We start from the raw sequence: 26,070 nt of genomic DNA, 5'->3' as shown, positions 1-26,070 counted from the left end.
ACTGACAATTGCACGGTCATGCAACGCTGCACCCAAATGAAGTTTATGTCCTTTTTTCCCACAAATTTAGCTTTCATTCAGTGGTATTTTATTGCCTGTGCTTTTTTTATTTTTTGTGCTATAAAAAAAAAAAATTCTGACAATTTTGAGAAAAAAAAAACAATATTTTCGACATTTTGCTATTAAACATGTCCAGTAAAAAAGTATAAAATCAAATTTCGTCGTAAATTTAGGCCAAAATGTATTCTGCTACAGGTCTTTGCTAAAAAAAAATCCCAATACATGTGAATTAGTTGGTTTACATGAATGTTCTAGCGTTTACAAATGGCAGTAAAGATACTGGGATTTTTTATTTTTACTAGTAATGGCGGCGATCAGCGATTTATAGCAGAACTGCGGCAGACATCCTGGGGAGGACTGGGTGTCACTGACATCCCCAGTGACACCAATACTGTGATCAGTGCTAAAAATAAAAAGCACTGACACTGTACTAATGGCACTGGACAGGAAGGGGTTAACATGAGGGGTGATCAAACGGTTAACTGTGTGCAGGGAGTGTTTTACTAGGGGGCGGTGTCAGTGTGCTTCACTGTAATCACACTGCTCTGGATGGCAGAGCAGTGTGCTTGAGCTGACAAAGAGGAGAACTGTTAGTAAACAAAACAGTTCTCCCTGTCGGAGTTCGTCAGAAATCACTTGGCACCGGCGAGTAATTACCGGCCAGGACCCGGTGAATGACAGCCATGGCCGCAAATGGCAGTGTGGGTAGGACCTGTGTGCGGCTCACGCTTGCCCCTACCCAGAAATACAAAATCGTGTGTGTGTGTGTGTGTGTGTGTATGTATATATATATATATTATGATATGATATGATTTTGAACACCTGTGCCACCCTGTAGCAGTATTTCTGCTATAGAGTGGTCGGGATGCGGTTAAAGTGAGCTTGTTACAATCCTGGGCATTACAGCTGACCTTACAATAAAAATCTGAATAAACACAGGAAAACCACATGCCAGTGAAAAATACATGTCAGAACAACCAGAAGATCCCATAATTTAGACAGCAAATTTTCTATCTGAATCTTGACATTTCCTGTTAAAAACATGCTTCCCCCCCCCCCCCCACAAACCCACTTTACTGGTAATTAAGTCCACCCATCACATTAAAGCAGAACTAAATCCTCCTATCCTTCACATCTAAGGAAGCTGCAATCTTAAGCTGGCCATATATTATACAATTTTCTTAGTCGATTTCTTGTAGATTAAATTGGTGGTTTAGGTTCTGCTTTAAGGGCTCTGTATTGTTTTGACTTGAAGTAATCACTTCTGCATTGTGACAAATTTACTTTTAAAGTTGCTGTAAACCTGTGAAGCAAAAATGAACAAAACATATCCTTCTGTATTGTGTACTTTCCTCACTCCAAAGCACCTAGTGTGCTTTCTGTCCTCCCCTTGGTCTGCTATCTGCATGAGTCACTTATGTTGACATCAAGCAATGCTGGGGAATGTCCTCCACCCGCCCCCCCTCCCCAAGGCGCACAGCAGCTGATTGACATCCTCAGCTGAGCATGTTTCCCTATGAGACTGTGTAGAGGAGGGTGTGTCCATTCCTCAGATTACACTCTGCTCCGTGCTCTATTCCGTGCATTGTGTGACATAAGATCACTGCCTCATGGAGCTAAGAAATGCGAAGGGAAGAGAGGTCTGAAGATAAACAGGGACAACTTATATACAACCCTTTTTTTTTTTTATCTACACAATTAAACAATTGAATGAACATTTTCCAAGAGTGGTGATTCCATACTTTTTGCCAGGGGTTGTGCAAGGATGTTTCATCTCTGTGTATCACCTCAGGCCAGTCTGTTCACTGGGTATATGTGATGGCTTACAACCATTTTAACCACTTGGTAACCAAGCTATAGTCGAATGACGGCTATAGCGCGGATACCCAGTTCTGGGAGAGCATCATATGACGCTGTCACAGCGTGAGGAAAGTACTGCCGATAACTGGCAACTGTCAGAGGAGATCGGCACTGATCATCAGGGCACTCATGATCAGTGCCCAGCAGTGCTGCCTATCAGTGCCATCAGTCAGTGCTGCATCATCATTGCCTCCTCATCAATGCCCATCAGTGCTGCCTATCCGTGCCACCTTGTCAGTACCCATCAGTGCTGCCTCTCAGTGCAGCCTCATCAACGCACATCAGTGAAGGAGAAAAATTACCTGTTTGCATAATTTTATAATAGAAAAAAAGAAAAACTTGGGTTTTTTTCTTTCAAATTTTTTTTGATTTTTTTTGTTTATAGCACAAAAAATAAAAAACCCAGTGGCAATTAAATACCACCAAAAGAAAGCTGTATCTGAAAAAAAAATGATAAAAATTTCATATGGGTACAATGTTGCATGACCGCGCAATTGTCATTCAAAGAGCGACAGCGCTGAAAGCTGAAAATTGGCCCGGGCATGAAGGGGGTATAAGTGCCCGGTAGGCAAGTGGTTAAAGGCAACCTGTATTGGGAAGTATGGTATTTTCATTGTTGACTGTTTTTTCTGTACTTCAAAAAAATTTGTTTCCTGACTGTCATGCTGAACCATGTATTTTTGTGTCTCATACCTGAAACAGTGTGCTTTAGTGAAATATTTAATGGAAAAGGTGGTATTGTGTATTGTTTTTTTTTCTCATTTCAGTTGTCAGCTGGCCTTACACCAGTCAACCCAGCATGACAAGAAGTTTTACCAGTGCAGTCAGTGTGGTAAAGAACTGAGTACACTGAAAAAGCTGCATGATCACATTGCATACCATTCCGAAGCTAGGCCTCACAAGTGCCATCTGTGTGACAAAGCCTATAAAGTGAAAAGTATGTATACGAAACACTGATTCCTGAACTTGTTTTTATGTTGTAATCCAATGTTTTTTCTGCAGAGTGCACATTGTACAGATGTTGCTGCTAACTACAGTTAGGCTTTTATTGGTTAGGAAATCGTAGAATAGTAGTGGTTACCATTACTTCTGGACAACTGCTGTCTATGCTTTGTTCTAATACTGAGGTCTATACAGTATGTGGATTTTGTGTGTTCTCTGGACTGGTTTCTTCCTAAAGATAAAAAAACATTCTGGGGCTCTTCAGCACCAAACATGTCAGAGGTGACGCCTGCTGCTATTAAATAAACAAAGAAAGTAAGAAACAAAGAAAGTCGATGCAGCCTACTGACTTGCAGGATTGGAACTAGTCAAACCAACGGCTGGGAATTGATGAGCTTTCACATCATTGTATTGTGGTGTGCTGCAGGTATGATTTGTAAACTGTTGTGGTGCATTGGGTAGCTCACTTAAGGGATTGGTCTGTTCTAATACAACACATGTTAATGGGTGTGGTTTAAACACAGTTGATCACCCTGGTGTGCATGGGCCCCTGAGTGATATACTGGTCTACATATACAGTATACTGATAGATACCTAATTCTAATACATAATGCAAATAAATAAAGATAGAATGAGTACTAGGGCCACATTTTTCCCATGTTCATATACAGAAACATTTTAAAGTAAGAAATATAAATAATGTTAAAAACTGTGCACCAACACTCACCTCCTAACAATAGAAAATGTTGTTCAATGTAAAGCAGCACTGTCCCTTATACACAATCTGTCAAATATTTAAATCTAATGTAGACAAGCTTTAGGGAACATTCACGCATATGCGTCTCTATTGTTTTAGGAAGTGGTTTGATGTGGAGGAATGCAAGTAGCCTGCACAGTGCCCAACCTTTATTGAACACGTTTGTGATGAATTGAAACACTGGTTGTAATCCAAGTGATCTTATCCAGTATTAGTAAGGCTACGTTCACACTAGCCTTGTGTGCAGGCGGCAGAGAGGCGTTTGGGAAGCGTTTTTACCGCTTCCCAAACGCCTCTGCCAACTCTGCACATTACAGCACATGGTGCTGTTCTAACAGGAGCGTTTGCGTCGCGTCGCGTTGCGTCGCGGCAAAACGGACGCCTCTGGTCGAGTCAGGAGGCTTTGAAGCCTCCTATTCTCGTCTATGGTGCCGCTCCGCAAACGCCCGGCCGGCATTTGCGGTGCGGTTGCGACGCGGTTGCGGGGCGTTTGCGGAGCGGTAACACCACTCAAATGCATTATAGGCGTTTGTGGGGCGTTATTAACGCTCGGCAAACGCCTAGCAACCGCCGCTAAACCGCGCATGCGGCGTTTGCGGAGCGTTTGCCGAGCGTTAAAAACGCTCCGCAAACACCGGACCAACGCTTGCCAAACGCTATAGGGGCGTTTGGCAAGCGTTGGCAAAACAGCCTAGTGTGAACGAGCCCTAACGGACCCCACAAATGCTCTTCTGACTGAAGGGGTGTAATAGATCAGGGGTTAAAATTTAGAGTCCAGACCTACTAGCCAGTCACAAAACTTACTCTCCACCAGTTGCCCCACCCAACCTTATCCAGGTCCGCCCCCAACCACGCCCCCTTAAAGCTTATGAAATTAAATTTTTCTTTAGAATAAAGAGTCCAAAATATAAAACTGTACACAGTAATGTATATCCCAGCTCCCCTGTACTCCATTATAGTGATATGACATGTATACAGTAATGTATATCCCCCTCCCCTGTACTCCATTATAGTGATATGACATGTATACAGTAATGTATATCCCAGCTCCCCTGTACTCCATTATAGTGATATGACATGTGTACAGTAATGTATATCCCAGCTCCCCTGTACTCCATTATAGTGATATGACATGTGTACAGTAATGTATATTCCAGCTCCCCTGTACTCCATTATAGTGATATGACATGTATACAGTAATGTATATCCCAGCTCCCCTGTACTCCATTATAGTGATATGACATGTATACAGTATGTATATCCCAGCTCCCCTGTACTCCATTATAGTGATATGACATGTGTACAGTAATGTATATTCCAGCTCCCCTGTACTCCATTATAGTGATATGACATGTATACAGTAATGTATATCCCAGCTCCCCTGTACTCCATTATAGTGATATGACATGTATACAGTATGTATATCCCAGCTCCCCTGTACTCCATTATAGTGATATGACATGTGTACAGTAATGTATATCCCAGCTCCCCTGTACTCCATTATAGTGATATGACATGTGTACAGTAATGTATATTCCAGCTCCCCTGTACTCCATTATAGTGATATGACATGTATACAGTAATGTATATCCCAGCTCCCCTGTACTCCATTATAGTGATATGACATGTGTACAGTAATGTATATCCCAGCTCCCCTGTACTCCATTATAGTGATATGACATGTGTACAGTAATGTATATTCCAGCTCCCCTGTACTCCATTATAGTGATATGACATGTATACAGTAATGTATATCCCAGCTCCCCTGTACTCCATTATAGTGATATGACATGTATACAGTATGTATATCCCAGCTCCCCTGTACTCCATTATAGTGATATGACATGTATACAGTAATGTATATCCCAGCTCCCCTGTACTCCATTATAGTGATATGACGTGTATACAGTAATGTATATCCCAGCTCCCCTGTACTCCATTATAGTGATATGACATGTGTACAGTAATGTATATCCCAGCTCCCCTGTACTCCATTATAGTGATATGACATGTATACAGTAATGTATATCCCAGCTCCCCTGTACTCCATTATAGTGATATGACATGTGTACAGTAATGTATATTCCAGCTCCCCTGTACTCCATTATAGTGATATGACATGTATACAGTAATGTATATCCCAGCTCCCCTGTACTCCATTATAGTGATATGACGTGTATACAGTAATGTATATCCCAGCTCCCCTGTACTCCATTATAGTGATATGACATGTATACAGTAATGTATATCCCAGCTCCCCTGTACTCCATTATACTGATGACATGTATACAGTAATGTATATCCCAGCTCCCCTGTACTCCATTATAGTTATATGACATGTATACAGTAATGTATATCCCAGCTCCCCTGTACTCCATTATAGTGATATGACGTGTATACAGTAATTTATATCCCACCTCCCCTGTACTCCATTATAGTGATATGACATGTATACAGTAATGTATATCCCAGCTCCCCTGTACTCCATTATAGTGATATGACCTGTATACAGTATGTATATCCCAGCTCCCCTGTACTCTAGCGATATGGCATGTATACAGTAATGTATATCCCAGCTCCCCTGTACCCCATTATAGTGATATGACATGTATACAGTAATGTATATCCCAGCTCCCCTGTACTCCATTATAGTGATATGACATGTACACAGTAATGTATATCCCAGCTCCCCTGTACTCCATTATAGTGATATGACATGCATACAGTAATGTATATCCCAGCTTCCCTGTACTCCATTATAGTGATGACATGTATACAGTAATGTATATCCCAGCTCCCCTGTACTCCATTATAGTGATATGACATGTATACAGTAATGTATATCCCAGCTCCCCTGTACTCCATTATAGTGATATGACATGTATACAGTAATGTATATCCCAGCTCCCCTGTACTCCATTATAGTGATGACATGTATACAGTAATGTATATCCCAGCTCCCCTGTACTCCATTATAGTGATATGACATGTATACAGTAATGTATATCCCAGCTCCCCTGTACTCCATTATAGTGATATGACATGTGTATAGTAATGTATATCCCAGCTCCCCTGTACTCCATTATAGTGATATGACATGTGTACAGTAATGTATATCCCAGCTCCCCTGTACTCCATTCTAGTGATATGACATGTATACAGTAATGTATATCCCAGCTCCCCTGTACTCCATTATACCGATATGACATGTATACAGTAATGTATATCCCAGCTCCCCTGTACTCCATTATAGTGATATGACATGTACACAGTATGTATATCCCAGCTCCCCTGTACTCCATTATAGCGATATGACATGTATACAGTAATGTATATCCCCCTCCCCTGTACTCCATTATAGTGATATGACATGTATACAGTAATGTATATCCCAGCTCCCCTGTACTCCATTATAGTGATATGACATGTATACAGTATGTATATCCCAGCTCCCCTGTACTCCATTATAGTGATGACATGTATACAGTAATGTATATCCCAGCTCCCCTGTACTCCATTATAGTGATATGACATGTATACAGTAATGTATATCCCAGCTCCCCTGTACTCCATTATACCGATATGACATGTATACATTATGTATATCCCAGCTCCCCTGTACTCCATTATAGTGATATGACATGTATACAGTAATGTATATCCCAGCTCCCCTGTACTCCATTATAGTGATATGACATGTATACAGTAATGTATATCCCAGCTCCCCTGTACTCCATTATACCGATATGACATGTATACATTATGTATATCCCAGCTCCCCTGTACTCCATTATAGTGATATGACATGTATACAGTAATGTATATCCCAGCTCCCCTGTACTCCATTATAGTGATATGACATGTACACAGTAATGTATATCCCCCTCCCCTGTACTCCATTATAGTGATATGACATGTATACAGTAATGTATATCCCAGCTCCCCTGTACTCCATTATAGTGATGACATGTATACAGTAATGTATATCCCAGCTCCCCTGTACTCCATTATAGTGATATGACATGTATACAGTAATGTATATCCCAGCTCCCCTGTACTCCATTATAGTGATATGACATGTGTACAGTAATGTATATCCCAGCTCCCCTGTACTCCATTATAGTGATATGACATGTATACAGTAATGTATATCCCAGCTCCCCTGTACTCCATTATAGTGATATGACATGTATACAGTAATGTATATCCCAGCTCCCCTGTACTCCATTATACCGATATGACATGTATACAGTAATGTATATCCCCCCTCCCCTGTACTCCATTATAGTGATATGACATGTATACAGTAATGTATATCCCAGCTCCCCTGTACTCCATTATAGTGATATGACATGTATACAGTAATGTATATCCCAGCTCCCCTGTACTCCATTATAGTGATATGACATGTATACAGTAATGTATATCCCAGCTCCCCTGTACTCCATTATAGTGATATGACATGTATACAGTAATGTATATCCCAGCTCCCCTGTACTCCATTATAGTGATATGACCTGTATACAGTAATGTATATCCCAGCTCCCCTGTACTCCATTATAGTGATATGACATGTATACAGTAATGTATATCCCAGCTCCCCTGTACTCCATTATAGTGATATGACATGTATACAGTAATGTATATCCCAGCTCCCCTGTACTCCATTATAGTGATATGACATGTATACAGTAATGTATATCCCAGCTCCCCTGTACTCCATTATAGTGATAGGACAGGTTGTATACAGTACTTACTTTCCCCCGTGGCAACGGAGAGGGTGTCTCCTGTCAGCGGAGGAGAGTGGACCTCTTCTGCACTTGTCCCCTCGGCGGTACCGCAGAAGCCCGAAACCGGAAATCGGCTTCACAATGAGGCTTGGAGTGCAGGTGCAGTCGCTCCATGCTTCATCTATGCTCGCTGCTCGCCACAGAGGAATTTTTCATCGCATTTGGCGAGCGGCTTTTTCAAGCCCTGTAATAGATTGTAATAAATTGGATCTTGCTCTGTTGGGTTTTTTTTGCCTTGCTCTGGAAAACTGTGGGTGTAGGATTATAACTTTTTTTTAATGGTTGAACTGGGTGGACTTTTGTCTTTGAGCACCGATTGGCTTCTTGTCACAAAAGGGAAGTGTCAGGTCTTATGCTTTATCCCTTTCGCTGCCAGAGCTATTTTTGCATTTTTTGCACACGTTTAAATAATCATTTTAGGCCTGATGATTACATAAACCCTCCAAACATTATATATTTTCTGAAAACAGAGACCCTAGAGAATAAAATAGTGGTAGTTCCAATTTTTTATGTCGCGTGATATTACCGCAAAATTTCAGTAAAAAATAAGTTAATTTTAGGGCACAAAAAAATTGCCTTATATTTTTTGTAAAATATAAAAGATGAGGTTGCAGCGAGTAAATATCCAACTTGTCAAACCTTAAATTTGTGCGCACTCGTGAAATTGCGACCCTATATTTTCTATAGGTCAACAATTTTAAAGCTCCTTATAGGTCACCAGTTTAGTGTTACGGAGGAGGTCTGGTGCTAGAATTATTGCTCTCATTCTGACGTGCACGGAGATATGTAACGTGTATCACAATCAACGGTTTCATGCGTAGGTGCCTCAGCGTGTGCTTTTACGTTTGTACGTGCGTATATGTGGGGGTCTCAATTTTTTTTGGGGGGGGGGGATGGTATGTGCTTGGGTGTAACTTTAATTTTTTACAATTAAAAAAAAACAAACTTTTTTTTTTACTTTGTTTTTTTCATCACATAGGGGACAAAGACCCTGGATGTCTCCCCTTTGCTCCACTGGGGATTGCTCTTTTCCAGGGATTGCATTACAATCTCTCAATGGGGACCCGGAAGTGACATAACGTCACTTCTGGGTCAGCACAAGAAGGGGACGGACTTGTCCGCAGATGGGCAAGCAGAGCCCGGGAGACCTCACGCCAGGGGCGCGCAGAGGATGACACTGTGTGGAAGCAATCGGCGGCAGCGATAGCGCCGATTGCGTCAACTGACAGGTGAGCCCGCTGCTTGCCCACAGCAGGGCTAAAAGTAGAAAGAAACTACATGTCCCGGGCTCGGGCAATAGCAATCCAACATCCCTGCACTAACACTGTAGTACAATGCGGTGTTCAAACTCGCAGAAGTTCTGTCCCTTGTGTCTTGCTATTATCTTGAACCAGTCTGCCCATTCTCCTCTGACATCAATCAGGCTTTTTCGTCCAGATATTGGATATTTTCAACCCTAGAGATGGTTGTGTGTGAAAATCCCACTAGATTAGCAGTTTTTGAAATACTCAGACCAGCCCATCTGGCACCAACAACCATGTAACATTCAAAGTCACTTGAATCCCCTTTCTTCTCCATTCTGATGCTCTGTTTGAACTTCAGCAAGTCGTCTTCACCATATCTAGATGCCTAAAATGCATTGAGTTGCTGCCATGTGATTGGCTGATTAGCAGCTTGTGTTACCAAGCAACTGAACAGGTATACCTAATATAGTGGCCTGTGTGTGTGTATGTATGTGTGTATGTATGTGTGTATGTGTGTGTATGTATGTATATGCATATGTATATATATATATATATATATATATATTTTGTACAGTGTACAAAGCTGGAATGCTGTGTGATTATACCAGAGGAATTTTTCATTTCTATTTCCCAGATATAACTTGACAGAAAATGAATAAACATTTGTGGTAATGTGTTACGACTTCCTCTAGAACTCCCTGTGATATTTTGAATTAATGCCTCTGCATTTGTTCTCTTCTCCCAGGATGCAGAATTGTAATAGATTCACACACAAAAAAAAGTCTTTCACTTTGCTCAGGAAATGCAGCCCAGCTTTACATGGCAAAGGGCAATTAGATACAGTCAAATATTGTCCAGGTTAAAGACTATTTATTTTCCCACATCTGTCATAGTATAATCTATTTTTTCCTTGCCTATTTAAACAATAATTCATTGTTATATGCAGCCTGCTTTTTGATATTTAGGAATTAAATTTGCTTTGGTAATGAACTGAGAAGTTAATAATCGTTTTGCTTTGCAAAAAAAGGCAATTACAGCCTGTCAAGATGTTTAGTGTCGGAGTTCATCTGAGTACTGCAGATGTCTTAGAAGAACATTTGGTAGGTGAAAGGGTGAATTCTAATTAGAAATAAAAAAAAAGGTTTTGTCACAGACATTATTTAGTCACAAAGACAAAGGAAGCAACTACCCCTCCCCTATCCATTTGTCAATTCCGTGGGATATTCTCTTGTCATGAATGCTAGTTTTTTTTTAACCTGGAATCTTGTTTGGCATAGCATAGAATCTTCTTCCTCTGTGAAATTCAGTGTGAATTGTAAAAAAGGAAGAATTTACATGAGTTCCCCTCTCTCTACCCTTACTTTGGCCTCCCATGGGACCTATGTGACAACCTCTTCCCATATTAGAAATCAAGACTATTGTTTACATTCTCTGAAAAAAAAAATCCTAACCTACTACGGGATAAAATGCCAAGTGCATGTTTATTTTCTCACTTGAATACATTGGAAATGCTAAAATAACACTTGGAAAGCTGCCTACTCATTGACCCACAAATATTGGGCAGCTGCCACCAAAAAGTCTTGTATGTTTTTAACTGATTTAGTTTGGCTACCAGCATGGTTGAGACTAATTTGAACATGTTTTGTAATGAGATTTCCAATTTAAAAAAATGCATGGCACAAAATGTAAAGCCCAATGAAAGCATGTTTTTTTTTTTTAACTTGTTACACTTATATATGTCCTTCTTCTTCTTCTCCTTCTTTTTACTATTGTAAAAAAAAATAAAAACATTTTTTTTTAGTACAATAAAAGCTGCGCTGTGTAGACAGCACACTAGGTAGTCAGACCTCTGAATATTATACAGATGCCATATCCTATGAGGCTTCAATTTGGATTAAGACCTGGTTCACACTGTCCATACTGGTTTCTGGTGCGGGAATCAATGCAATTTCCGCACCTGCAACCACCCACAGCCGAATTGCGCTGCTCTTGCGAGATGCGCAGGCTGCCATTCATTTTAAATGGCACCCCCACGCATCTCAGCCCGCAGTGCAATTGGGGATACGGGAACCTCGTGGTCAAAAAGACCATGCGGTTTCCCTGCAGCTGCGTTTTTTAAAAAGGCACATACACTTTTTTGTGTGGTTCACGCGGCACAGCAGCCCATTCATAGGAATAGGCTGCCGTGCCCAAGCAAACTGCCTTAGTGTGAACCAGGCCTTAATGTTGATGGGTACACGAGGGCCCCATCTTTACTACCATCATGACACTGAAAAATTATATCACAGGCATTCAGAGTATTTAGAAGCCAAAATCTAGAAACCAGAAGATATTTTTGAGAAGTCAGAGAATTTGCGCATTTATTGATTTTCATGGAAAAGGCTAAAAATAAAATGTGCCAGTTGTAAGTTTTTTTTTTTTCATATTTTGGGGGTATTTTCTATCTGGCAGTTTGGAATTGTCCATAAATCCACTGCTTACCCTAAAGGAATCGAAACTCTTGCCTGATATCAGAGGAATAAAGTGCCTTTATGCTGTTATACTGAAAATTTCCTCTCTGCTGTCAACAGAACCATAGAAGCCATTGTCATTTTAAGGTAGAGCACCCCATTGGGACATGTATCCTATTACTCCGTAGCCAGGGGCGGACTGACAACTCATGGGGCCCCTGGGCATTAGGGGATCTTGGGGCCCCTGTGTCCTTGCCCAAACTCAAAAAAGCCTATGAAAAAGGTACCAGGAGCATCTCATGGGGCCCTCTACTGACCCCGGGCCCTCGGGCAGTGCCCGAGTTTCAAAATGGTCAGTCCGCCCCTGTTCGTAGCTAAATATTTTCTCCTGGCAGTGGACGGATGCAATAAAGGACATGGATGAACTCCAGGGTACAGTTACTTTGCCCAGACTAGTTAAAGGTGGAATCAATAATTAACTACTATGTTACTTAAAAATCAATTTCTTAATTCTTAGTATAGCTGCTGTGCTAGCCATTGGTTAGTAACCGTGACTTCAGATAGCATTTGGAGACCACTGATGAAATAACAGTAATATACAAAGGACATGATTTTGTGTAATCCTCCACTGTTCTCCAGCACAACCACACATTCAAAGGATATGAGCATGCATGAATGTGATCTACAGACATTATATAATTGTGTTTATTGAGCATTTGTTTGTTGCAGGTGACCTTACCCAGCATGTCAGAGTAAAACACATAGAAGCCTCTACAGGAAAACCGCCATTACTCCAGCTGTGTGAGTTTTGTGGCCAAGCAGTAAAGCACTACAAAAGCCATAAAATATTTTGCAGGTACAAATAACACATTGTTTGGATGTTTTTGATCCATGGAGCTTGGTGTAGTTACAATTTTATTATTTTTCCACCCCCAGCCCCACTGCCACTATTATTCTCACCTGTCCCTCATCCAGCAGAATATTGCCAGTGAGGTTGCAGAGCGACTTGTCAAAATCTTCCCACCCAGGCAGGACTGCATTTATACTGCCATTCATTCCTATGTAGAGTTAGTCTGCAGAACAAACTCTCCATAGGATTGAATGAGAGTCCAAAGTGCATTTGTGATCCTGACCAGAAAAATTGAGGCAAGCCAGTGAGCGGTATCATTGGTGATATATCGCTAAATTCGGGAGAGGTAAGGATAAGGCTGCAGCAAACTGTGTTTTTTTGCAAGCAATGTGATTGATTTCAATATTATTATGTATAAGTGGACAATGTCAGTGTTAATGTATAAACACCAACAGTATTTCTTTGTAAACTATAGACAAAAAGTAAAAAATCTATTTTGATCATTATTGGTTAAAAAAAAAAGTAGTTGTACTGTAAATAAAAAAATTAAATAACTAGAGAAAAAAAGTTAGGGCTGATTAGAGTTAATAAGAAGTTAAATAGGAATGTATTTTATTTAAACACCTTTTTTTTTTTTACTTTTGAGGTTTTTAAAGTGGTATTAAACCAAAAACAAAAAAATGTATATATTGCAGTTTACCAAGATGTGGTGGCTGCATTAGGTTTTTTTTTTTAGCTTTTTCCCTGGTGATCTGGCCAGTAGTACACCTACATGTACGTCTACATTCTGGACATCCCTGATACTACACCAGAGGTTGGGGGTGTATGGTAAAAACACATTTTACTGTCCCCCAAACCACAATTGTAAACAAACATTCACCTCCCTGAGCCCCCTGTGAGGCTGCTTCCACACTGATGCATATTGTATCTTGTGGGTGTGGTGCACTTTTTGAAAATGCACCCAAATTCCTGTATTTAGAAGTTTGGGCGCTCTTTCAGAAAGCGCAACAAACCCACATGATATAATAGAAGTCTATGGCTCAGTGCAGCTAACCTACAGGTCAGTGTGAAAGCAGCCAAATAGTTGCTAATCCTTTTATAGGTGCTAATATGCTCATTGCAAAAGCACAGTGTATGTGTTTATTTAACAGACCTTTTCCTCTTCCAGCTTCTGCTGGCATCACTTTCCAGGCTGCTAGAAAGGTCCCAGGTGAAGTGCACTTGGTATCACACTGCCTCGAATAGGAGCCGGCGCTATAGAGGAGGCATCAGCTCATGCTTTTTCTGTGGCTGCCTGCTTCCTCTGCTACTGGCGGCGGCTTGATGCACTCTGATGCTCTGGGATGGTGGGTTGGCAAGCTCAGATCATGATCAATGGGTTGACGACCCTAAGCATGCACTTCCCTGGTTTGAAGTGTGGCCGGCGGGCCATGGGTTGAGCACCCCTGTGTTAGATTGATTAACAGATTTAGATACAGTATCTCGTGGAAGTGAGTACACCCCTCACATTTTTGTAAATCTTTTATTATATCTTTTCATGTGACAACACTTAGGAAATTACACGTTGCTACAATGTAAAGTAGTGAGTGTACAGATTGTATAACTGTAAATTTGCTGTGCCCTCAAAATAACTCAACACACAGCCATTCATGTCTAAACTGCTGGCAACACCCCTAAGTGAAAATTTCCAAATTGGGACCAATTAGCCATTTTCCCTCCCCCGTGTCATGTGACTCTTTAGTGTTACAAGGTCACAGGTGTGAATAGAGAGCAGGTGTGTTAAATTTGGTGTTATCGCTCTCACTTTCTCATACTGGTCACTGGAAGTTCAACATGGCACCTCATGGCAAAGAACTCTCTTGGGGATCTGAAAAAAAAAAATTGTTGCTCTACATAAAGATGGCATAGGGTAGAAGATTGCCAAGACCCTGAAACTGAGTGTCAACATGGTGGCCAAGACCATACATCGGTTTAACAGGACAGGTTCCACTCAGAACAGGCCTCGCCATGGTCAACCAAGGAAGTTGACATGCTCAGCGTCCTATCTAGAGGTTGTTTTTGGGAAATAGACTTATAAGTGCTGCCAGCATTGCTGCAGAGGTTGAAGGGGTGAGGGGTGGGGAGGGGGGGTCAGCCTGTCAGTGCTCAGACCATACGCCACACACTGCATTAAATTGGTCTGCATGGCTGTTGTCCCAGAAGGAAGCCTCTTCTAAAGATGATGCACAAGAAAGCTCGCAAACAGTTTGCTGAAGACAAGCAGACTAAGGAAATAGATTACCAGAACCATGTCCTGTGGTCTGATGAGACCAAGATAAACTTACTTGGTTCAGATGGTGTCAAGCAAGTGTGGCAGCAACCAGGTGAGGAGTACAAAGACAAGTGTGTCTTGCCTAGTCAAGCATGGTGGTGAGAGTGACTTGGTCTGGGGCTGCATGAGTGCTGACGGCACTGGGGAGCTACAGTTCATTGAGGGAACCATGAATGCTAACATGTACTGTGACATACTGAAGCAGAGCATGAAGCCCTCCCTTCTGAGACTGGTCCGCAAGGCAGTATTCCAACATAACGACCCCAAACACACCTCCAAGATGACCACTGCCTTGCTAAAGAAGCTGAAGGTTAATTTGATGGACTGGCCAAGCATGTCTCCAGACCTAAACCCTATGAGCATCTGTGGGGCATCCAAAAAAAGGAAGGTGGAGGAGCGCAAGGTCTCTAACATCCACCAGCTCCGTGATGTCATCATGAAGGAGTGGAAGAGGACTCCAGTGGCAACCTGTGAAGCTCGGGTGAACTCCATGCCCAAGAGGGTTAAGGCAGTGCTGGAAAATAATGGTGGCCACACAAAATATTGACACTTTGGGCCCAATTTGGGCATTTTCACTTAGGGATGTACTTACTGTTGTTGCCAGCGGTTTAGACATTAATGACTGTGTGTTGAGTTATTTTGAGGGGACAGCAAATTTACACTGTTATACAAGCTGTACACTCACTACTTTACATTGTAGCAAAGTGTCATTTCAGTGTGTTGTCACATGAAAAGATATAATAAAATTTTTACAAAAATGTGAGGGGTGTACTCCTGTGAGATACTGTACACTAAACAAACTAAAGCCAAATTCCAGCTAACACTTTTTAGGTTGTTGCAGCAACAGTTTTGTTACTTTTGGGAGAAAGGTTTTACTTAAAGCTGATCAATCACTATAAGCACACCTGTCAGTGTTAAATGATTTGTTTCAACCCTTTAACTGCAACATCTGCAGGACAGATTGTTCTGAAGAAAACCAACAGACCTACTGTCTAAATCACCAGGTGAAAATAAAAGCATAAAGCCTAAGAAAGGTAACTAATGCAGCCATCACATCTAACAATTGGTAATCCGCAATATATGAAATGTGTGCTTTTGGGTTTAATGCCACTTTAGCTAATGTAATCTGAAGATGAAAGATCAAATGTTTGATCTACATATGAATTAAATAGTAATTGCAATGTACCTATACTTATTACACTGTATTTACTCAGTGACATTTGTAGACTATCTGCAAGTGTCAATTCCCAAAGGTGTGGTTGCATTTTGACTCCCACAATGTAATACACAGCAATTACTGGCTGTCATTTTGAGAATCGTAATTATTGTTAATAGTGGCTAGGGGAGCGGCAGCAGGGGGAGATGTTGATGTTTTCTGAGATGTATTTTCTACATACAGTTGTGCTCAAAAGTTTGCATACCCTGGCAGAAATTGTGACATTTTGGTATTGAAAATGTGACTGATCATGCCAAAAAATGCTTTTTTATTGAAGGATGATGATCATATGAAGCCATTTATTATCAAATAGTTGTTTGGCTCCTTTTTAAATCACAATGATAACAGAAATCACCCAAATGGCCATGATCAAATGTTTACATACCCTGGAATGTTTGGCCTTGGTACAGACACACAAGGTGACACACATGGGTTAAAATGCCAAATAGAGGTTAATGTCCCACATCTGTGGCTTTTTAAATTTGCAGTTAGTGTCAGTGTATAAGTAGTCAATGAGTTTGTTCGCTCTTACGTGGAAGCACAGACTAGGCTATATACTGAGTCATGGGGATCAGAAAACTGTCAAACGTCCTGCGTAACAAGGTAATGGAACTTTATAAAGATGGAAAAGGACATAAAAAGATGTCCAAAGCCTTGAATATGCCAATCGGTACTGTTAACTCACCTATTAAGAAGTGGAACCTTCTTGGATCTCTTGATACCAAGCCAAGGTCAGGTAGACCAAGAAAGATTGCAGCCATTGTAGGCCACCCTCATGAAGTCTGTTTCTGATTGTTGGGTCAGAGACATTCACACCAGTGGCCTGCTTTAGGTCATTTGTAGGGCTCTGGCAGTACTCATCCTGTTCCTCCTTGCACAAAGGAGCAGATACCAGTCCTGCTGATGGGTTAAGGACCTTCTCCGGCCCTGCCCAGCTCTCCTATAGTAGCTGCCTGTCTCCTTGAATCTCCTCTATGCTCTTGAGACTGTGCTGGGAGACACAGCAAGCCTTCAGGCAATGGCACGTATTGATGTGCCATCCTGGAGGAGTTGGACTGCCTATGCAACTTCTGTAGGTTCCAGGTATAGCCTCATGTTTCCAGTATAGACACTGACCCTAGCCAAATGCAAAACTAGTGAAAAACAGTCCGAAAGGTGAGTTGGGAAAAAAATGTCAGTGGCCTCCACCTGTAAAACCATTCCTGTTTTGGGGGTCATCTCATTGTTGCCCATCTAGTGTACCTGTTGTTAATTTAATTAACACCAAAGCAGCTGAAACTGATTAACCACCCCCTCTGCTACTTAGCTGACCAGATCAATATCCCCAGAGTTTCACTGACTTTAATTTTTTTGAGAAGAGTATATAAACTCCCCTGGTCTAATATCTTTTTCTTAACAAAAGTGTAGTTTTTTTTTTTTTTTTTTAATGGGAATTTTAAGATGTTGTGTCTGACTTTGGAGAAACTAATTGTAGGGGATTTGGAATACGTATGAGTTGTAAAAAGCAGCAGACTGATCTTTTATTCACCATCAAAACTAAGGTTAGCAGTACATTTGGTATATGTGTATTACAGCCCAGTCTCTCCTTTGTTAAAGGTGCCTCCATAAAGGTTTGTTGTAGTATCCTTCTCTGTCAATAAAAATGCATTTGTGGGTTGCTTCTAACTTTCAAGGCTAAGACATCTCTATATCCTATATCTCAAATGACCGGAACAGACAATATAGTAGTATAAAGTTTTCTAAATCTCTAATATAACTCCCATACACCCCAGATATGGACAGATGGCACCTATCTAGACTGCCTCTCCTTTTTCAAAGTTGGCCAACATTGCAGATAGGAAAATCTTCTGCAGATTGGACCACCTACTGCCACAAAGGAGTTCCAGACAACATGTGCTTCATATGTGTGGGTAGTTTAGGACTTCAGGATGTAGGGATGTCTATTGGCCAACAAATGTCTGCTTTTTTGTATTCGTTTTACTAAGTTAGCAAAGTCACTTTTCCAATTTGAACGTATTTTATGTGATCGCTTATATTTTCCTGTATCTTATTGTGTTGGCCAGTGGCGTGAAGAAGTTTAAGTGCGACTTCTGTGTTCAGTCTTTCCACCGGATTTCAGAACTTAAGAGACACACGTGGACTCACACTGGAGAACTTCCGTATCGTTGCAAAGTAAGTATTACTACCAGCTGTTTGGGCTTGCAAAATTGTGATGTCAAGTTGTATGCTAAAATGCTGGGCAGCAAGATGATCCCATTCTTACAGAAAGTCAACCAGTTAGATCATGGTTGGCTTCGATACCAAACAGTTTGCAGTATATAAATCCTGTATAATATTATTGAGGAGCCCTTAAACCTGATCTCTTGTATCCAGTCGGAAGGCTCCCCTGTTCTTTTACCTTCTGTGAATATGGAGAAGGCCTTTGACAGGGAGGAATGAGAATTCATGAGGGTCACTCTTTTTTACATATTGGCCTGCCATCACACATGATTTCCTGGATCAAAGCACCCTATTGTACACCTATGTAGGTAATCCAGTTTAATGGCACAACATCCAAAACACTTTCAGGTTACAAATGGCAGAAGACGGGGCTTTCTCCAAATCACTGTTCTACTGTTGTGAAAAAAACAAAAAACAAAACACCTTCTGATCAGGTCAACTGGTAGGTAACACATTTCACACAAATGATTTACTAGTGTACATGATGAATTTACTATGTTATGTGTCCTAACCCCGAGTTTGTTCCCTATACTACTCAAATAATTACAAAATTATGACTCTAACTTCAAAACTATTTACAGAAATAAGTGTATCTTTAACAGTCCCCAAGGGAAAGGATACATTCTTATCAGGCAATAAAAATCCTTGATCCCAGGTTGCTGCTATCCCAAACATTCCAAATAATAAACCTTACTCCCTTGCTAGGCCTAAAATTGATATCTGACCAAGGGGCAGGAAAGCACGTACAATGTTTTAAAGACGTGTTAATGTCATTTGCAGGATACTGTACTGCCTAACTTCTCTGTATACTTTTAAACATTAAAAAAAATAAAGTAGCTCAGCCATTTCAAAGTTTTTTTTAAATCCACCATAAAGTAGCTAAATGATTGAAAACACTGTTAAAATGTTGCTATCTGCACTTCCCAGCATACTTTGATCAGTTAGAATAAGGGTTTTCTCTGAAGTCACTTCACAGCTGCTACATTGGTAATCCCAATTCACTGATAGTCTCAATCTATCTCCACTAAAGCAGAGTGTAGGATGGATGGATGACAGACAAGAAAACTTTATTAACATTTTGGCATATTAGGTAATCTCTTTTAACTTTAGGTGTTATTTATAACACATGGTCCCTATATACTTTCTTCCCCTGCAGTAGAGGTTATGTTCTTGCCATTGCCACTATGAAAATAAAAATTTGAAGGTAAATACCTATGAAACAATACAGCTCCCTCTTCATTTATGGCAAATCATTCTGGCCCCCTCACCACCTTTTTCTTTCCATTTTAGCCTCTTTATCATGTCTGTTTTTCTGATACACCGAGGCTCCAAATTGCTTCATCCACAACATAGACTTACTCCCCCTGATCTCAGAGCCACATGGGCTAACTTTTACTACAATGGCTGTCCTATGTGCTCCCTTTCTCTACAAGACCAAATGTACACACTTTCTAACTCTTGTGGAGGCAGATTATGCATTATTATTTTGAAATATTGCCACATACCAGTCCCTTTTGGTTGAGAGCCTTTGTTTCCTATGGATTTATTAATAATAGCAATTTTTTTGTTTACCCAAGTCTGGCCAACTTTTGTTGCACATTCTTTACCAAGTGTATTACTGTTCTTCATAAAAATTGTTTTAAAATTATATGCAAGTTCAACCTGAGAGCAGACAACACCGGATTCTTGCATTAGGCAGAAACCGTACTTGCTGTGCTCCTCTAAAACAATGCCTTCAAGGTTATAACATCTGCTCTTTCCTACCTCACTAAATAGAAGGGCTTAGCCCTGAAATCAGGCTCTTCCACCCACAAAGTAAAACATCTTGGTGCTCCACCTTAAAGCAAACCTGGAAAAGAAGAGGGTAAATACCTACCTCTGCCTGCGCCACTAAATGCTGCTCTGGTAACAAAAAAAAAAATCTGAGAAAATCTGTAGTTCAAGTACTACACACTAGTGACTTGAACATTGATAGAAGGAACAACCTGAGTGCAGTGAGGGCATATGAAATCAACACCCTGGAGGTGTCTGTTTCTCAGAAGGTTATACAAAGATTTCTAATGAACAGAGGTATGTTCTAGCAATCATTATTAAGCTGGCCCTAGTTGGGCTTTAATTGCATGCAATGACATCTCTGTTCTCTCTTGTGCAAATCTCTCTTCCCTTTCTGTCCCAGAAACACAACAGGAAGGGAGGGAATCTCCCAAAATGAAGGGAATTACCCTTTTAGACAGTTGGTCCCATTAGAGAGATTTCCTCTTGTTCTGGAAATTTTCATCACTTTCTCTCTTCGTGACACTGATCGACAGTACAAATAGAGGGGTGAATCTCCCCAGGGACATAGAAAAAAAACCTTTCCCCACTAATTAAAACCAGATACAGTAGAAAGTCTGTAAATTCCACAAAAGTGAGTGTACCAGTTTTAGCTTCCTTCTGCAGTGTTGGATGACATTCACAAGCATATGTCTTTTTGTTTTTTTCCTTTTCTTACCTCTTTCTTAAAAGAAAGGTAGACTGTATTTCTGGATTTTTTGCCAAGTCTCCCTAAAGTTTTATTTGTTGCAGATCTGTGGGAAGGGCTGCAGGCATCCAAGTAACATGAAGAAACATATCCGTACAGTTCACAAAGCAGACATGCGAGTGCAGATCAATAGAGAACATGCATCTCCCAGATTCTGCAAGAACAGGAGGCCAGCTTCTAAGTTTTCAAGTCAAGTGCTGCCTGCTGACCACTCCATTCCAGTATCCGGTTTAGCTGCAGATCAAGTGCTTCAAACAGACTCCTCTGTGTCACCATTATCTCTTTCCTACATCTCCATCTTTACTGGTGATGAACAAGCCAATGATTTTCCCCCATATGACTCGCATAGCGCATCATCCGATACTGTCAGATCATTGTAACAAAGACTTTAATTTTTAACGAAATGTGATTTACCATTATGGTACATGGTAATAAGACTAATGTCAAAGTGGTTTTATAGTCAAAAAGTGTATATATATGCATATATATAATTTTTTTGTTTTTTTAAACAACAAACATACTTTCTCTGTGCAATGGTTTTGCACAAAATCGGCACTGATCCTCCTCTTCTGGGGTCCCCTGCTAGTGCCCCTGGCTCCCCCCCCCCCCTGCCAAATGCCCCCATACCAAGCTGCTTGCTATAGGGGCACTTGTGCAGCTTTATCCCACAGACATTGACACACAGTGTGGCTTGGCTCCGTCCCCCACTTTCTGCTATCTGTGATTGATTATAGGACAAGCCTTCTTTTAACAGCCTTTGACTTTGCATTCTCAGCCTCTTGAAAAACAAAAGTAGATCTATAAACACATATTTAAAATTGTTATGATCTATTGTAAGTGGCCACATGTAAGCACAAGGTACCCAAAGAAACAAGGGTGCTTACTAGCACAGTAGACGGTACCTTGCCTTCACTCTCTATTCCAACAGGTTTCGTTGTAGTGTTTTAGACAGCCGCATTAGCCACTTATCACCAGATTGTGTCACTGACACAGGAGACACACAATTCCACCTCATCAGTACCTTACTATACCTCGGCAGTGCCTGATATATGCATCAGTTTAAGTGGAGCAGATGTTGCAGAAGAGCTGTAAGAGCTTTGTTCTATTTATCACCTGAAATGGTGCTGCTGTCATGGAATTAGGTGGATCCTTAATTTCACCAGTAGGCAGTCTACACAGTGCAAACTCCTGCAATTTTTGGTCTTCTCTAGAGCTGCTGACAGTATAGATGTTACACTGCAAACAGATACTAGAGTGTGATCCGCAGGATGCCTGGCATGACAGCAAAGGAAATACCAGAGCAAAGGAACACATTTTCAAGCAGAGTTTGGGTCTGAACAGTCTAAAAGTCAGGGCTGGTAGCAGGGGCAGATTGACCATTTGGAAACTCGGGCACTGCCAGAGGGCCCGGGGTCAGTAGGGGGCCTCATGAGATGCCCCTTGTACCTTTTTCATAGGCCTTTTTGAGTTTGGGCAAGGACACAGGGGCCCCATGATCCCCTATTGCCCGGGGGCCCCATAAGTTGTCAGTCCTCCCCTGGCTGGTAGAGAAGACAAGAGTAGATGAAGCTTGAGCAGAAGTAATAAAATTTTACAAAAGTGTGTTTTGTATGCAAGATAATAAAATAGAAACAGATTTGTTTTAGGAGAGCTTTAATCTGTTTTTGACACTACATTGCGATGTACAAAATAATAAAAAAGGTTTGTGTAAATTGCTAGCATAACATTAAAGTGATTGTAAAGGCAGATGGATTTTTACCTTAATGAATTCTCTTCATTAAGGTACAAAAAAAACTTGTGTGTTCAGGAGGATCAGGGCTGCTCTGTGCAAAACCACTGCACACAGCAGGTAAGTATACCACGTTTGTTAGTACAAGAAAGTTTCAGAGGATCAAGGGAACCATATCCCAATGAAAATACATATTTGTTGTAAGAAAAAAGGGGGTTTTGAGGCTGCCAAAAACATAACATAAAATATGATAAAAATTTTCAGTATTTCCCTTCCCAGTCCCCCTCTTATGGCCACAGACATCTAATCTGAGGTGGGACCATTGGTGCAGAAGCCTATTTATTTGGTTATTTTGGTATCAATTCATTTTTTCTACCATTCAGCATGTTTGTTTACCCTGGGTAAGATAATCCTCTAAAATGACTCATGGTTAACTTTTGTGTGTACTGTGTTTGCTACATATTTGAACTGTCTGTTGGACTATTCAGAAGTGATTTTTCATTTTAGTGGCACCTTTTGCAGTATTCATAAGTCTCCTGAGGAAGCCAGAATTGTGGTGAAACATGTACAGCTGAATTATACTGCACAGACTTCTAATCCGCATGAAAATGTTGTGATGGTTTTATGTTCAATCCTGTGATACTGTTGTTTTAATGCTTTGTAATAAAATTACAAAAAAATGTTATCGTATATTTTTTTGTTGCTGTTTTTTGGCACCCTAAAAATCCCCTTTTTCATACAATTATGTATACAACATTTATTTAAAATAAAAAAAACTTATCCTTACAGTCACTTTAAGATGAGATCAACTTGGGTCTGGCAAGGGCACAAATTAGCATGATGGCAAATTTTTTACAGGTTAATGATCACTAAATTTCCAAATGATGTGTTCACTTACATGAGCATTTGCCGCTTGTGCAGTCCTGCAGATCTTCTATGGTCATTGTGAACTGGGTCGTTATCTGCAGAGAAAAGTCTAAGCAACAAATTATCATCAAGCAAACTTGGACATGATGAAGACTGTATAGTTGGCTTGATGACAACTTGCCCAAGTCCCAATGCAGCAAAGCAACCCAATACTATAACATTTCTTCCACCATATTGCAGTTGTTAGAAGTTTCTTCTCTTGAAATACTGTCTTTGGTTTGTGGCAAACATGCCTACTGTTACTATGACTAAACATGTTCCAGAAGACTTGGTATTTGTCTATATGTTCAGTGGCAAATGGTAATCTTGCTCCAATGTTTTTAAGCAAAAGCTTTTTTTTTTTACCACACCTCTCATACAGTGAAATTTTTGGAGACTTTTTGGCATCAAACATTCAGTTCTTGGGTAGATTTTTGCTGAGCCATGCAGTCCTGGACAACTTAGCAGTCATCTGAAATCTATCACAATTATAGATTATTTTTCTTGCAGTAGAATTACTGATTTCAAATCATTTAGTGATCTTTTTCAGTTACTTTCCAGACACACAGGCATCTACAACTTACTTTCTATGGGGTTTAGAGTGCTCTATCAAATTGGCATAACACCACACATGTAAATAGAAAAGAGAACAGATGTCGGAGCTTTAAAGAACTCCGGAATAGGCAAAAACATCATCCATTAGTACAACCCCCCCCCCTATATATAACACTAATTAGTTAATACATTTGTGAAAATCCTTACCATTGAGGAGAAAAGTCTAACTGAATTTTCATGACCTCATCTCTGTAGTTCAAAAGATAACAGCATCTGCTCTGCCAGGGAGGAAGTGTAACAGCAGGGATTCAATCCTATCCTCTCCTCTCTGCAGTAAAATGAAACTACAGTTCCCATCAACCACAGGGGATTGTAGTGAATGTGGGCGGGTACACTAGGCCTATACATGTTGAATGTTTCTGAGAGTCTTTGTCCGCCCACCACTGCAAGTGGGGCTGAATTACATTACTGCTTCCTGGAGAACGCTACAGAAGTGATGTGCTGTGAAAATGAATAGGCTATATCAGAGCAACTACTGAATGAACCAGAAAATGAATGACATATTCAGTGAAGGTAGGAAATCAGTAAAAAGGACATGTAAAGACGTTTTTACCTGGAGTTCTGCTTTAAATAAGACGAGTTCCACATGCATTCAGACCAAGGGGTTTCTAATTATTGGCACCTAAGCTGGAGCAATGGATTCTAATTTCATGGATTTAAAATGATGGTAAATTTAGGGGTGTACTTATTTTTCCTAAAATCTGCATTTTTGTTAATTTATATAATGCAAATGAATACACCATGTCAGTTTTCTGTGTCATTTGTTCAAGTGCATCACCTTTATCTGTAGGCACAATTTGAATCAAGTTGCCTGTTCAAATATGTAGAAAAAGTCAACCATTTTCATGGGATGTACCTATTTTTGCAAATGACTGTATAAGATTTTTGCCCAGTTCTGCTGATATAAAGGCCCTAACCTGTCCAGACATTCCTAGGCTGGCCAGGCTTTGAAGATCAAGTAGTAGGCTCTGATGGTTTTTCACAGTCAATCACTGTTGTTCCCTCAAGAGATATGATCAATTTCAAAATACACTATACTGACAAAAGTATTGGGACGCCTGCCTTTACACGCGCATGAACTTTGATGGCATCCCAGACTTAGTCTGTAGGGTTCAATATTGAGTTGGCCCACCCTTTGCAGTTATAACAGCTTCAGCTCTTCTGGGAAGGCTGTCCACAAGGTTTAGGAGTGTGTCTATGGGAATGTTTGACCATTCTTCCAGAAGCGCATTTGTGAGGTCAGGCACTGATGTCAGATGAAAAGACCTGGCTTGCAGTCTCCACTCTAATTCATCCCAAAGGTGTTCTATTGGGTTGAGGTCAGGACTCTGTGCAGGCCAGTCAAGTTCCTCCACCCCAAACTTGTTCATCCATGTTTTTATGGACCTTGCTTTGTGCACTGGTGTGCAGTCATGTTGGAACAGTAAGGGGCCATCCCCAAACTGTTCAAACAAAGCTGGGAGCATGAAATTTTCAAAATGCCTTGGTATGCTGACACTTTAAGAGTTCCCTTCATTGGAACTAAGGGGCCAAGCCCAACCCCTGAAAAACAACCCCACACCATAATCCCCCAACACCAAACTTTACATTTGGCACAAT

The 26,070-nt window shown here is 40.6% G+C and overlaps 1 protein-coding gene across 1 annotated transcript in view; it reads left to right on the top strand.

Annotated features, from left to right (window-relative positions):
* Positions 1-24,144, top strand: part of LOC149467996 (uncharacterized) — a 46,970-nt gene extending 22,826 nt beyond the window's left edge. Inside the window, exons 3-6 of the mRNA XM_089670902.1 lie at positions 2,688-2,857; positions 12,833-12,959; positions 18,544-18,652; positions 21,266-24,144. Of these exons, the coding sequence (XP_089527028.1) occupies positions 2,688-2,857; positions 12,833-12,959; positions 18,544-18,652; positions 21,266-21,601 (742 nt within the window). The 3' untranslated portion in view covers positions 21,602-24,144. The remainder of the gene's footprint in view (positions 1-2,687; positions 2,858-12,832; positions 12,960-18,543; positions 18,653-21,265) is intronic.
* The last annotated feature ends 1,926 nt before the right edge of the window (positions 24,145-26,070 follow it).

This window comes from Staurois parvus, unplaced genomic scaffold (assembly GCF_062004578.1).
Source record: "Staurois parvus isolate SC_StPar_1 unplaced genomic scaffold, SC_StPar_1.0 ptg000096l, whole genome shotgun sequence".
Lineage (NCBI taxonomy): Eukaryota > Metazoa > Chordata > Amphibia > Anura > Ranidae > Staurois > Staurois parvus.
The sequence above is the reverse complement of the archived record's forward strand: the minus strand, read 5'-3'. Positions and strand labels throughout refer to the sequence as shown.